The 15,207-nt window shown below is 40.3% G+C and overlaps 1 protein-coding gene across 1 annotated transcript; it reads left to right on the top strand.

Moving 5' to 3' along the window:
- Window positions 1–692: 692 nt before the first annotated feature.
- On the top strand, window positions 693–11,872 carry LOC104931345 (myosin heavy chain, fast skeletal muscle). The gene is made up of 41 exons (XM_019262484.2): window positions 693–714; window positions 919–967; window positions 1,461–1,676; window positions 1,886–2,029; window positions 2,115–2,271; window positions 2,528–2,555; window positions 2,755–2,866; window positions 2,964–3,056; window positions 3,141–3,204; window positions 3,301–3,399; window positions 3,482–3,585; window positions 3,677–3,815; window positions 3,900–4,018; window positions 4,155–4,304; window positions 4,390–4,560; window positions 4,645–4,951; window positions 5,040–5,110; window positions 5,192–5,279; window positions 5,373–5,490; window positions 5,577–5,700; window positions 5,790–5,926; window positions 6,013–6,268; window positions 6,367–6,609; window positions 6,698–6,874; window positions 7,063–7,208; window positions 7,301–7,391; window positions 7,473–7,862; window positions 7,956–8,082; window positions 8,349–8,467; window positions 8,553–8,749; window positions 8,892–9,075; window positions 9,164–9,329; window positions 9,426–9,550; window positions 9,792–10,100; window positions 10,194–10,397; window positions 10,485–10,610; window positions 10,747–10,917; window positions 11,012–11,116; window positions 11,224–11,319; window positions 11,488–11,619; window positions 11,743–11,872. Exons 3-41 carry the CDS (start codon window positions 1,473–1,475, stop codon window positions 11,761–11,763), a joined length of 5,814 nt encoding a protein of 1,937 aa, XP_019118029.2. The 5' UTR covers window positions 693–714; window positions 919–967; window positions 1,461–1,472; the 3' UTR covers window positions 11,764–11,872.
- Window positions 11,873–15,207: the final 3,335 nt, after the last annotated feature.

Here is a 15,207-nt window from a genome sequence, read left to right as displayed (position 1 = left end):
GAGCTTCTCCACGGCTAAAGTCGGATCCTCTGCAGTGCCAAGGTGCATTAAGGAGATTATCGTAAAGACCAAAACAATGTCTGAACTTCAGAAACCAATACGCCTGCCACAACAATATTTACACAAGGTTAAAAAATGCTGCATTATTATTAAGTGTCTTGATCTATTTATAAACCCGGTGTCGAGTTTAACTCTTTTTATTGTGTGACATTGTTACACTGCATTACAGCATTACAGAAGACAAATGTTTTATACTGTTTAGCCCTTAAGGACATCATGGCATCTATTTCAAATAACTCATACTGATTAATATTCTTTTGTGAGGACGAGCATCACATCAACACTCTGCTCATGTGTGTTTCTGTTGATAAAGCCAAGTTAATCTGCTACTGACACTAATAAGGAGATTTAGTCATTTATACACACTAATTAACCATAAACATTTCTGTCATTTAGTCTTTGTATTTATTCCCATTTAAATTCTTATCATTGTCTAAAACTTGCTTCTGTAAACCACTGAGTCTGAGGGTGAGTTTCATCTGTGATTAAAAAAAAGAAGATGCCAGATATCAGATTAGAGGCAAAAATACTCAAGCAGAGAGCGTAATAGTACATGACCAAATAAAGAAAGTCATGTCTGTTGAGGGAACACCGATCTCTCTATATAAGAAGGGAGGCTGGACACCCGCAAGGACTGACAGGCGACCAGTCAAGGTGAGTGAGTTGCAGTCTTTTATTAGCAGGAGGAAAACCAGCAGCTTAATGAACAATGCAGGGCATGAACACTTATTACCAGACACCATAAAGTCAGAATACAGGCTTGTGTATGCTAGGACTTCAGTGTACAGTAAGTTTATTTTTTAAATATGAAATTAGATTAATTACAGTTAATTAATTGAAGCTGTTACTTTTTTTCAGAACCCTCATTAAACCATCAACAACTGTTCTTCAGAGGGGAGGAAAGAAGGTAATTAACTTCTTCGTCTTCATCGAGAATATCTGTGATAAGTCAGACTTTACATTATTATGTGATTATATAACATTATATGATGTCTATTTTAAACCTTAACCTTGTGTGGGATGGTTAGCAAATCAATTAATAGCTAATTGTGTGCATCTCATTCCATTTATGGCGCCTGCATCATTAAAAAGATACAGATACTTAACAAGCATTTAGTAGAGCATGTAAGGAGTCATGGCATCAACCATCAAGATCATGTGCAGTTAATGGAAAACAGTGACTGACTGTAAATTTGTTTAACTTTCTCATTCATATTGCATGAAACAAGTAAAGCACGCCTTTATCCATTTTCTCTCTTCTTCATTTGAGCGTATAATTCATCACATTGACAACATTTAACTTGTTCTATAATGAAGGACCACCATGAGCAAAGATGTGAAACGATAACAAGTGAATGACTGAAATGAATGACTGCTGTCCTGCTCTTACTTACTTGCAGTAAAGCGTCACCATGAGTACAGACGCAGAGATGGAGTGTTTTGGCCCGGCGGCCGTTTTCCTCCGGAAGCCAGAAAGAGAGAGGATTGAAGCTCAGAACACTCCCTTTGATGCTAAAACAGCGTACTTTGTGACTGAGCCAGCAGAGATGTACCTCAAGGGGAAACTGACTAAGAGGGAAGGCGGCAAAGCCACCGTGGAGACACTCTGTGGAAAGGTGAGCGTGATGGATGGAAGATGTTACATAGAAATAAAACAGTGGTGGAATAAACTATGTTCAACACTATAATTCTGTGATAAACCCTCAAGATGAAAGAAAACAAAGCTGATCTTCTGTTATCTCTAAACACAGTTAACAATGAATACTGACCTGCACCAGCCTACTGTCCAAACTGAAGTCCTGTGTTGTTTCTGTCTCCCCAACAGACGATCACTGTAAAAGATACTGAAGTCTTCCCCATGAACCCTCCAAAGTACGATAAGATTGAGGACATGGCCATGATGACCCACCTCAGTGAACCCTCTGTGCTGTATAACCTCAAAGAGCGCTATGCAGCATGGATGATCTACGTGAGTAGAAAAAAAAACATGACTATAGGAAGACGTGTGTCAAATAAGTAAAATAATTAAAGTCCTCTGTCCTCTGTCTCCACAGACCTACTCTGGGCTCTTCTGCGTCACTGTGAACCCCTACAAGTGGCTCCCAGTGTATGATAGTGTGGTTGTATCAGGATACAGAGGCAAGAAGAGGATTGAGGCTCCACCCCACATCTTCTCCATCTCTGATAACGCCTATCAGTTCATGCTCACTGGTGTGTAAGAAATGTGCCAAAAACTTTGCATGTAAAACCATTTGCGAAGAGATCAACCACTACAGTGTATATCAAATATTTAGAGCTTTAAAAACTAATTTTATAAACTCCTTTCTTTAGATTATAAGATATTAAAACTCTTCATAGTTGGTGTAATTTGTAGCAGTTGTTAGACCTTGTGGACCTAGAGTATGTTGAAACTTATTATATTATGTTACTAATAATATAAAAATGTGTTCTTTTTTTTTTTTTACAGACCGTGAAAATCAGTCTATCCTTATCACGTAAGTTTCACATGATCTACAAGTAATCCTAAAATCATTGTAACTGCATGTCAAAGAAATGTTTCAGCACAGTATATACGTATATATATATATATATATTTTAACATAATCTAAAGTCTAGATTAATCTAAATAGAGTTTATTTCAATGTTTGTTCATCTAAAACAAGATGTTTCTAATCGACCTGTTTTTATACTCAGAGGAGAATCTGGTGCAGGAAAGACTGTCAACACCAAGCGTGTCATCCAGTACTTTGCGACAATCGCAGTAGCTGGAGGAAAGAAGACAGAGCAAGTTCCTGGAAAAATGCAGGTGAATAACACATCTGCTTTCTGGTGTCTTGAATGTGATCTTGGATCATCCGGTATTAAGCATACATGTTTGTTTTTGCCTTGTTTTCTGAATGAAGGGGTCGCTGGAGGATCAAATCATTGCAGCCAATCCTCTCCTGGAGGCTTATGGTAATGCCAAGACTGTGAGGAATGACAACTCATCCCGCTTTGTGAGTATTTGTCAACCTCTTATTTTAAAAATATCAGAATTTGTAATAAGTTATAACTCTAATCTACAGTCTTCTTGTGAATAGGGTAAATTCATCAGAATCCACTTTGCAACAAGTGGAAAGCTGGCGTCAGCTGATATTGAAACATGTAAGATTAGAAATGATGAAGCAGATGCCTCGATCTTTTTTGGTACTTTCAGTTCATTGAACAAATCTGACCTCTGTCTAACTGTGTGATCGACAGATCTGCTGGAGAAGTCTCGTGTGACGTTCCAGCTGTCTGCTGAGAGGAGCTACCACATCTTCTACCAGCTCATGACAGGCCACAAGCCTGAGCTGATCGGTGAGACATATTTTGAGTTTTAAAGGTCATTCATCACCCGATGTTTAGTGTATATTCGCTTACATGGACTTTCTTTTGTCAGAGGCTCTCCTCATTACCACCAACCCGTACGACTATCCCATGATCAGTCAGGGTGAAATCACCGTCAAGAGTATCGATGACGTTGAGGAGTTCATTGCCACTGATGTAAGATCAAATCTGCACCTTTAAATCCAACTGTATGCATTTATTAATGTTTTTATTTGATTCTGACTTTCCTTTCTTTGAATGCTCACAGACTGCCATCGACATTCTGGGCTTTACTGCAGAAGAGAAGATGAGCATGTACAAGCTGACTGGAGCTGTGATGCATCACGGAGCAATGAAGTTCAAGCAGAAGCAGCGTGAAGAGCAGGCCGAGCCCGACGGCACTGAGGGTATGTAGCACTTTTAGTTATGAATTAGATTCTTTTGTATTCTCTGTAAAATGACATCTCTGAATTTTCTCTTTTTTTTCTCAGTTGCTGATAAAATCTCATACCTCATGGGCCTGAACTCAGCGGACGTGCTGAAGGCTCTGTGCTACCCGAGGGTGAAAGTCGGAAATGAGTTTGTGACAAAGGGTCAGACTGTGCCTCAGGTAAAAATGTTCACATACGGTTGTGTGAATCATAACTCTACAGCCTGTTTAACACCTGAAAACTCTGACTCATTCTATTGCTCATTCTTACAACATCCCCATTAATGTTTTATCATTTCTGTATCTGTAAAATCAGGTCAACAATTCCGTCATGGCTCTCTGCAAGTCTGTCTATGAGAAAATGTTCTTGTGGATGGTCGTCAGAATTAACGAGATGTTGGACACAAAGCAGCCCAGACAGTTCTTCATTGGTGTGCTCGACATTGCTGGATTTGAAATCTTTGATGTGAGTTTGGTGATGCAATTACCTGTAACTTTGGCTTGGTACAAATGAATATTAAATTAAACCACATTCCTCTTCTTGAAACCAGTTCAACAGCTTGGAGCAGCTGTGCATCAACTTCACCAACGAGAAACTGCAACAGTTTTTCAACCACCACATGTTTGTCCTGGAGCAAGAAGAGTACAAGAAAGAGGGAATTGAGTGGGAGTTCATTGACTTCGGTATGGACTTGGCTGCCTGCATTGAGCTGATTGAGAAGGTGAGCCACATGATGTATGTTCACAAACAGAAAAAACTATCTGATGACTTGACAGCTTTTAAAATAAACATTTCATTATTACAGCCAATGGGCATCTTCTCCATCCTTGAAGAGGAGTGCATGTTCCCCAAGGCTACAGATGTCACCTTCAAGAACAAACTGTATGACCAGCATCTTGGTAAAACCAAGTCCTTTGAGAAGCCAAAGCCAGCCAAGGGCAAAGCTGAGGCTCACTTCTCTCTGGTGCACTATGCCGGCACTGTTGACTACAACATCTCCGGCTGGCTCGACAAGAACAAGGACCCCCTGAACGACTCAGTGGTTCAGCTCTACCAGAAGTCTTCAGTCAAACTGCTGGCCTTCCTGTATGCATCCCATGCCGCAGCAGAAGGTACATACTCTTGACACATGCGTCTACATTATGACATATTAAAATGTGTTTAATCCAATTAATCCAATGGAACTGTTATTGACAACAGAGGGTGGCGGTGGCAAGAAAGGTGGCAAGAAGAAGGGTGGTTCCTTCCAGACTGTGTCTGCGTTGTTCAGGGTGAGTTATGAAATAACTTGTGTGTTTCATAGCACTAATTTAGGTGCATTTTGTTAATTTAATGTACATTTAATCCTTCAGGAAAATTTGGGCAAGCTGATGACAAACTTGAGGAGCACACATCCTCATTTTGTGCGTTGCCTGATTCCCAATGAATCAAAGACACCAGGTATGTTGTCTCAATGTTGATGGTTAATAAAGTTATTATAAAGCCATTTCTTGAACAGTTTCACAAATCATGTGTCTAAATAATACATCATAGGTCTCATGGAGAACTTCCTGGTCATCCACCAGCTGAGGTGTAACGGTGTGCTGGAAGGTATCAGGATCTGCAGGAAAGGTTTCCCCAGCAGAATCCTCTACGGTGACTTCAAGCAGAGGTAGCAGACAATCTGTATCTTGTCACTGAAACGTGTTTCTTATCTTCAAGCTAGTGTGTCTGACTGAATGAAATCTTTACTTTCAGATACAAAGTATTGAATGCTAGTGTGATCCCAGATGGACAGTTCATTGACAACAAGAAGGCATCAGAGAAACTGCTGGGATCCATTGAAGTGGACCACTCTCAGTACAAGTTTGGCCATACCAAGGTAGAGTGAAAAACTCTTTTATGGATAAAGCTGTTTGTAAAGAGGTATAAGATAACACTTAAAAAATAACTCAAATTTATGTTTCTCAGGTGTTCTTCAAAGCCGGTCTGCTGGGTACTCTGGAGGAGATGAGAGATGAGAAACTCGCTGAGCTGGTCACAATGACTCAGGCTGTCTGCAGAGGTTTCCTCATGAGACGCGAGTTTGTCAAGATGATGGAGAGAAGGTACTACGTTGATTATTGTAAAGTCTGCAACTTTATTTATTCATTATATATTTTTTAAATCAAATGTTGCTTTGTTTTTACCACAGGGAGGCCATTTACTCCATTCAGTACAACATCCGCTCATTCATGAATGTCAAAACCTGGCCATGGATGAAGCTGTACTTCAAGATTAAGCCTCTGCTGAAGAGTGCAGAGACTGAAAAGGAGATGGCCCAAATGAAAGAGACCTTTGAGAAGACGAAGGAGGACCTAGCAAAGGCTCTGGCTAAGAAGAAGGAACTGGAGGAGAAGATGGTTTCTCTGCTGCAGGAGAAGAATGACCTGTTGTTGCAAGTGCAGTCTGTAAGCTGGATGATCACACTGCATGTACACATCTACTTAATATCCCACATCAAATTACTGATTTGGAAATGACGGAACCTGTTTTCATTGACTTTTAGGAAGGCGAAAACCTCAGTGATGCAGAGGAAAGGTGTGAGGGGCTCATTAAAGCAAAAATCCAGCTTGAGGCCAAAGTCAAAGAGACGTCTGAGAGACTGGAGGACGAGGAGGAAATGAATGCTGAGCTGACCGCGAAGAAGAGGAAGCTGGAGGACGAGTGCTCCGAGTTGAAGAAGGACATTGATGACTTGGAGCTCACTCTGGCCAAAGTGGAAAAGGAGAAACATGCCACTGAGAACAAGGTTACATATAGGCTTTTTAATCACATGTTTCCACTTCATTGTAGATTTAATGTGTGTTGTTACTTAAATTACATGTGAAATTTAATAGGTTAAAAACCTGGTTGAAGAAATGGCTTCTCAAGATGAGACGATTGCCAAGTTGACCAAAGAGAAGAAAGCCCTCCAAGAGGCCCATCAGCAGACCCTCGATGATCTGCAGGCAGAGGAAGACAAAGTCAACACTCTGACAAAGGCCAAGACCAAGCTGGAGCAACAAGTGGACGATGTAAGTAATCAGTTAAAGTCTTACTTACTAATAAAATAGAAAAGATTTTGGAAAATAACATTTTGATAACTGATCGCTAGCTTTGACAAAACCAGATTATGTGCATGACTCGTTTGTCTTTTCTCTTTTTTGTTATAAATGAGTCCATTTAACATTATATGTTTAACTTTATGAATCATCTATTTCAGCTTGAAGGTTCTCTGGAGCAAGAGAAGAAGCTCCGTATGGATCTCGAGCGAGCTAAGAGGAAGCTTGAAGGAGATCTGAAACTGGCCCAGGAGTCCCTCATGGATCTGGAGAATGACAAGCAGCAGTCTGATGAGAAAATAAAGAAGTAAGAATGAACAAACTCCCTCTATCCATCTGTTTACTTACTTGCTACTTAAACACAAGTTTAATATGTTGCCTTGATTCTGTCCCCTCCAGGAAGGACTTTGAGATAAGCCAGCTTCTGGGTAAGATCGAGGATGAGCAGTCTCTGGGAATTCAGCTGCAGAAAAAGATCAAGGAACTTCAGGTATAATTGGAAGCATTAGTCAAAGGTCAAGGGAAGATGAAAATATCTTGAATGATTTAAGTTGAACTTTGTATGTTTCAGGCTCGTATTGAGGAGCTGGAGGAAGAGATTGAAGCTGAGCGAGCTGCTCGGGCCAAGGTAGAGAAGCAGAGGTCTGATCTCTCCAGGGAACTTGAGGAGATCAGCGAGAGGCTCGAAGAAGCCGGCGGAGCAACATCTGCTCAGATTGAGATGAACAAGAAGCGTGAGGCCGAGTTTCAGAAGCTGCGTCGTGATCTCGAAGAGTCCACCCTGCAGCATGAAGCCACCGCTGCAGCTCTTCGCAAGAAGCAGGCCGACAGTGTGGCAGAGCTGGGAGAACAAATCGATAACCTCCAGAGAGTCAAACAGAAGCTGGAGAAAGAGAAAAGCGAGTACAAGATGGAGATCGATGACCTCTCCAGCAATATGGAGACTATCGCCAAATCAAAGGTATTTGACTCAAGAGCTGCATTTTCATACAGGGAGCAATAATGATAAAATAATATTTGATGGACTAATACATGTTTGTTTTATTTTTTTCAGTCAAACCTTGAAAAGCTGTGCAGGACATTAGAAGACCAACTGAGTGAGATCAAATCCAAGAATGATGAAAATGTTCGTCAGCTAAATGACCTGAGCGCACAGAAAGCAAGACTTCAAACTGAAAATGGTATGAAATCATATTTTGGGGCGTTCATTAGTATATAATTTTACATACTATCACTATTTTTAACAACCTTATTCCATTCTCTTTATGCTCTTACTATCACTATTTTTAACAACCTTATTCCATTCTCTTTATGCTCTTTTGCCTATATTTAAGATTTTGCTGCACATCAGCATATGACACTAGCTACTACAGTATATCTTAATCCTCATAATATGAACACTGTTTATACATTATTAAGGTAGCTGTCCATTAATTTCCTCGATTAGGTGAATGTTCGCGTCAGCTGGAGGAGAAGGAAGCTCTTGTTTCTCAGCTGACAAGAGGCAAGCAGGCTTACACTCAGCAGATTGAGGAGCTGAAGAGACACATTGAGGAGGAAGTTAAGGTAAGAAGTCTGTGATAATCACAGAGGAAAAGGCCACCAGACAATTGGTATTAAATATTTAATCAGGTGCTCATTTGGATTATAGGCCAAGAACGCCCTGGCTCATGCCGTTCAATCATCCCGCCATGACTGCGACCTGCTCAGAGAGCAGTATGAGGAGGAGCAGGAGGCCAAGTGTGAGCTGCAGCGTGCCATGTCCAAGGCCAACAGCGAGGTGGCTCAGTGGAGAGCCAAATACGAGACTGATGCCATTCAGCGCACCGAGGAGCTGGAGGAGGCAAAGTTAGTCACAATTTTGACTTTACAAACACTATCCATGAAAAATAAAGCTCTTCTACTGTATCACTGAACATACTTACAGTGGGGTGTTTGGAAGGGATGCAATTCTATAACTCATCATAACATATTTTATATATTTATTTAGGAAAAAGCTTGCCCAGCGTCTTCAGGAGGCAGAGGAATCCATTGAGGCTGTGAATGCAAAATGTGCCTCTCTGGAAAAGACCAAGCAGAGACTGCAGGGTGAAGTGGAAGACCTCATGATCGACGTGGAGAGAGCCAATGCTCTGGCTGCTGCCCTCGACAAGAAGCAAAGGAACTTTGACAAGGTTCGATATTTATTTACACCATGTCCGCCTACATGAAAACTGTATTATTGTGAATTACTAAAACTAATTCATTTTTTTGTGTTTTCAGGTTCTTGCAGAGTGGAAACAGAAGTATGAGGAGAGCCAGGCAGAGCTGGAGGGATCTCTGAAGGAGTCTCGTTCTCTCAGCACTGAGATGTTCAAGCTCAAAAATTCATATGAAGAATCTCTGGACCACCTGGAGACTTTGAAGAGGGAGAACAAGAACCTCCAGCGTAAAACGATTAATTCACCTGTAGTATCTCTGTTGCTTTACTTTTCTGCATAGCTCAGTATTCTAAAATGTATACTTTATAAATCTGCACCCACAGAGGAGATCTCAGACCTGAGTGAACAACTTGGTGAGACCGGTAAGACAATTCACGAACTTGAGAAGGGAAAGAAGGCAGTTGAAGGCGAGAAGACAGAGATCCAGACTGCTCTGGAGGAGGCTGAGGTAAAACAAAGTTTATAGTATAATATATATAGTATAAATACAAAATATACAAGAATGAAAAAAGAAAAATTCTTGTTTCTGATGCAGCTGTGAGACAGTTTATACCTGTGTGAGACTCATCTTATAAAGGTGTTGGACATGACACCTGAGTGCTATTTTTCTTCACCGTGCCTCTGTTTCTTTATTTTTAATGAAGAAACTGTTCTGTGCTCAAGTTGATAAAGGTCACACTTGTTCACAGGCTACCCTGGAGCACGAGGAATCCAAGATTCTCCGCATTCAGCTGGAGCTCACCCAAGTCAAGAGTGAAATTGACAGGAAACTTGCAGAGAAGGACGAGGAGATTGAGCAGATCAAGAGGAACAGCCAGAGAGTGATTGAGACCATGCAGAGCACTTTGGATGCCGAGGTCAGGAGCAGAAACGATGCCCTGAGAATCAAGAAGAAGATGGAGGGAGACCTCAATGAGATGGAGATTCAGCTGAGCCATGCCAACAGGCAGGCAGCTGAAGCCCAGAAACAGCTGAGGAGCGTCCAGGGACAGCTTAAGGTACGTCCACTAAAGGATTTGTGTCAAAGCGTCTAGCTTCAAAAAGTAGCTGAAAGCATTACCTGATACACTTTTTAATATTTTATAATTAAGGATGCCCAGCTGCACCTTGATGAAGCTATTAGAGGCCAGGAGGACATGAAGGAGCAGGTTGCCATGGTGGAGCGCAGGAACAACCTGATGCTGGCTGAGATCGAGGAGCTGAGAGCTGGTCTGGAGCAGACAGAGAGAGCTCGCAAAGTGGCTGAACAGGAGCTGGTTGATGCCAGCGAGCGTGTGGGACTACTGCACTCTCAGGTAAATGAAACTTCACAACAATGACTTATGACACACTTGGCAACGTAAAATGACTGTATGATGTAAATGAAACTATCATTCGTTCAGAATACCAGCCTCATCAACACCAAGAAGAAGTTGGAAGCTGACCTTGTTCAGATCCAAGGTGAAGTGGAAGATGCTGTGCAGGAAGCAAGAAACGCTGAAGAAAAAGCCAAGAAGGCCATCACTGATGTGAGTCACTGTACGACAAAATTATTTACAATGCACAGTGTGCAATGTGCCTCCATTGAGTCTAGTGCTCTAGCAGTTGAAACATTAGACGGAAATTAGCGTATACCCAAAAATATAAAATCCAACAAAATTTCAGGCTGCCATGATGGCAGAAGAGCTGAAGAAGGAGCAGGACACCAGCTCTCATTTGGAGAGGATGAAGAAGAACCTGGAGGTGACGGTGAAGGACCTGCAGCACCGCCTTGATGAAGCTGAGAATCTGGCCATGAAGGGTGGCAAGAAGCAGCTCCAGAAACTGGAGGCTAGGGTAAAAATGAAGATGAATTCAATCACTAAATTTTGATCCCAACCTTTCTTAAATGTTACCCTCCCATTAATACCATGCATTGTCCATATTTCAGGTGCGTGAGCTTGAGGGAGAGGTTGAATCTGAGCAGAGACGAGGAGCAGAGGCTGTTAAAGGTGTTCGTAAATATGAGAGAAGAGTGAAGGAGCTCACCTATCAGGTCGGCAAGAGTTTTGTTTTTGTTTGTTTTTTACCTATTGATTGGTACAGTTGTCTGACGGAGGTGCAAAAATAAGACGTTCAATCATGAATTCATGCTCACTGCAGACTGAGGAGGACAAGAAGAACGTCATCCGACTTCAGGATCTGGTGGACAAGCTGCAGCTGAAAGTGAAGGCCTACAAGAGACAGTCTGAGGAGGCTGTGAGTCAGAAACTTAACCCAAATATAGCTGCATGCAGTGCACACGGAAATGGAAAAATACAACCACACTCTTCATGTTTAAAAAAAAAAAAGTCTGACAGTAAAAACTACCAGAATCATTAAATCTCAGTATTCTCCACCTTGACGTACGTTTGAATTTCCTCACAGGAGGAGCAGGCCAACACTCACCTGTCCAGGTACAGGAAGGTACAGCACGAGCTGGAGGAGGCTCAGGAGAGAGCTGATATCGCTGAGTCTCAGGTTAACAAGCTGAGAGCAAAGAGTCGGGATATTGGAAAGGTAGGTGTGATTAATGATAATCTTACAGGAAAACAACATCAGTGATTTCATTGCATTCTTTCTTTACTTTATTTGCATCAGTCCTGCAAAGTTTCATTGTTATTTCTTTTTTTTCTGTTTTAGGCAAAGGAGTCTGAAGAATAAGCTGCAACATCTTTGAGGGACACGAATGAGAATCATAAAATATGATTTTTCACTGAACTGCTCTCACTAAATATTGTAGCTCTATAATAAATGATTTCTGTTGCCAGTCTGCTGCATTAAGACTTTTCTTTGCACAACAAAATCAAAAATACAACCACTTGGTTTATGAAAGAGAAAAGACGTGCAGGTTGGGTTTCTTTATGCAACCGAGGACTGAAAACACTCCTTTGTGATAAAACTAGAAGGTTAGTCATGAATCAGTTACATAGGTACATCGTGGTACTGAGTTTAGAGCTGCAACAATTAGTCTATTAATCAATTAGCTGTCAAATTAATTAAATAATTAACAAATCAATGAAGAATTTTGAGTCATTTTTAAGCACAAAAAACAAATCAATGAAGAATTTTGAGTCATTTTTAAGCACAAAATGTCCAAATTCTTTGATTTCAGCTTCTCATGTTTTCTGTTGTTTTTTTTTGTAGTCCCCTGTGACAGTAAACTGGGTTGTGGTTGGGCATTGTCTTATATTTTATGGGCCTAACAACCAATTGAATAATCTAGAAGCTAATAAACAGATTAACCTATAAATAATAATAATAATCATTTCGCGCAGCACAAATTGAGTTTGGATGTCTTGTTGCTCAGTCAGGGATCTGAGTCTAAAAATTAATCACCTAAACACAGTTTGACATCCATAATCCCGAAAAAAATCCTTTTTTATGTAATTAGCTACATTTTTGTTATCAAAACGAAATCTTGTTGAACCTCATTGATCACAATTATTAACATGGTAACATTTACACCATGCGTGACAGTCTTTGACCAAAACTATGTCAGTTGTGAGAGGCAACAACTAAAGGTCAGTAACAACCTACTGTGTAAGAAAATAAATGCAGAAATATAAATATATACATATATAATATAAAGTAATTTCACTTAAATATGAATATGAAATAAAAGCATTACTCATAATCATGAGCAAGGGACCAGTGTGAGTTGCTAGGCAACCAGCGGAAACTGTTTTCCCCATAGTTTTATTCCTATAATAATGTCTTAATTTTAATTTAAACATATTTTTTTATTATTTTACACATACCTGTACAGGGTTTAGCTCACCTACCACGGGGAAGGTTTACCTGTGATTAAGTGTGAAAGTTGAGCACAGACTTTAATAACTGTAACAGAAACACTCGGTTCGTGTTACATTTTAAAAAGGTAATACAAATTGTGAGCCAGGTGGGTGTAAAAGATGGAGTGTGCTTTGCTCTTCCTGACAGCAGAGAAATAAAAATGAGTTTCACAAATCCTTAAAGTCCCCAAACAGTCTGCAGGGTACGCAGTGCTGCTTGGGTGTAAAACAGGTCTCCCTCTGGTGCTCTTCACTATAAAACTGTCGAATAAATATGAGCCACTGAAGAGGGTAGTAAATTAAAAAAAAGAGCCTGTAATATCTCATGGCTGTTTAATCATAGTAGCAGCCAAAAACATTCCTGAGCATACCATCCATTACAGCCTTCATCACGCTGAATCCTTTGGGGGGTAAAGCGAGGATCCGGTGTGCTTCCTCTTTGGGGAGCTATTCCATTAACATTGTGATAAAAATGACAGCTGCCTTTCTGCCATTACTAATCTTACGGCACCTGTTTTCTCCTGAACGGTGAAGCACCAGACACGACTTTATACTATTATGTTATTGTCTCACTGCACACACAGAGGACAGTTATTGTTTTACAAGTATTTGTCTAGTTAGATTTGTATTTTAGTCCCTGCAGGGAATATCAACACATCGCTAAGCCTGTAATATTACAGCAGTATCTTTCACTATGACTCTAAGTTAGAGCCCCTCCCAAGTAACTGTATCTACAATGAAGTACTGAATTCACAAAACAAGACACCTAAAGTCTCCTCAGCCCATTTTAGATTATTATATGTCAAGTATGTTATCATAAATAAAGCCTAAAACAATTCAGAGCTATGAATTACATCCAGTAGTTTAGAAGTTATTAAAAGTGAGGTCACTACCTGCTGAAGTTTGTTTGACAATAATCTTCTCGCACATAATATTTAAAGCTCGACTCGTCTATACACTTAAACAGACAAGTTAAGAAGTTTTACCCAAAAGGAAGTCATGTTCTGCAGCAGACCTCAGTCCTCATCGTCTCTCCTGAAAGCTCTGTGTGTTCAGTGTCTCTGTTGTTCACTTTATGAGAGACGAGCCTCTGAGGTCTGCTGTTAATACCTCACATGAAGGATTAAAATAACAATAAAGATTCACACGGCTTTGCCAAACACTGATGGTCTGATTTCATCGCTAAATCAGACTCTGTATTTCTCTTTAAGCCACATAACAAGGCACTATGCCTGCTGGATCGAAGGTATCTCTTAATCCAAGCAAAGACTATTGAGAGCAGCTGGCTTGCAGGCCTGTTGGTGAATCAAAGCATCCCACAAACCCCCTTCCAGAGTTTTTAGTGTCTGTGGAAGTGGCCAACAACCTATCAGCTTTCCTCTGAAGACCAAAGCTAACCATTTGAAATGTTTACTGACTGACATTATGAGCAAATGCCCTGGATGAATCATGCAAGCTGCTTGGCTTTCTTTTCGGGTCCTCGTCAAGCCGCCCTAAAGTCATGTTTCAATCCTCGACAGCTGAGACACAGTCCATCTGCATTAGATAATGGAAGTATACAGGAGTGATTCAGTAGCTCCAGTTTAGTTTACTGTACTGTAACCCTTTAGTTTGGTGCCAAGATATGAACCTATAGACATTTAGAGGAGCCTGAGGCACAATGGAAACAAATCTTTTCACTCGTCTGTCTTCTGGCTGAGGAGTCAAAGGTCACTACTGAACAAAAACATTCAACTGTTCATATAAAATCTTTGGTAAAATTGGTAATCTTTGTTAATCATGAAGGAATGAAGCAAAACACAGTGACTGTGATCGATTCATCCTTGTTTATAAAGCAGAAAATGACAAACATGATCTAATTAATGCCTCACAAATGTGGAGATTCGCTGCTTCTCTTCCTGCTTTAGTTTTAGAAGAATTGGTTCATGGTTTTTTTTTTGTGAATTTTAATTTCACAGTTGAATATTTTGTTGATGCCTGAAGATAAGTTAATTACTAAATGTGTTTCTTTTTTCCTTTGGTGGAACAATCTTCTTTTCTTTTCTTTTTTTGGTTCACTGCAGGAGATGTTTTTATTACCTGGAGCCAACACTAGCCACTGTGTGCTCTGATAGTAACTGTCAATAACTTTGTTAATTAATTACTTTTATGTTCTTTGCATGTACAAATCCTGTGGAGAAATGACCAAGAAACCAGTTTTTTGTGTCGATTCGCTTACACTTCTTCATATTCTCTTCATTTCTCTTTGCCTCTGGATTTAATGGCTTGATGAGAAGTGAAAACTAAAGGATTACTCTGGAATAATATCCTGGTA

The sequence above is a fragment of the Larimichthys crocea genome, chromosome VI, assembly GCF_000972845.2.
Source record: "Larimichthys crocea isolate SSNF chromosome VI, L_crocea_2.0, whole genome shotgun sequence".
In the NCBI taxonomy this organism is placed as follows: domain Eukaryota; kingdom Metazoa; phylum Chordata; class Actinopteri; family Sciaenidae; genus Larimichthys; species Larimichthys crocea.
The sequence above is the reverse complement of the archived record's forward strand: the minus strand, read 5'-3'. Positions and strand labels throughout refer to the sequence as shown.

What these genes read in the sequence shown, in the direction of transcription:
- LOC104931345 (XM_019262484.2), top strand. Translation starts at nt 1,473, where the DNA reads ATGAGTACAGACGCAGAGATGGAGTGTTTTGGCCCGGCGGCCGTTTTC. An exon ending in AACATGCCACTGAGAACAAG is followed by an intron (nt 6,610 to 6,697) that starts GTTACATATAGG and finishes GAAATTTAATAG; the next exon opens with GTTAAAAACCTGGTTGAAGA. An exon ending in TCTGATGAGAAAATAAAGAA is followed by an intron (nt 7,209 to 7,300) that starts GTAAGAATGAAC and finishes TGTCCCCTCCAG; the next exon opens with GAAGGACTTTGAGATAAGCC.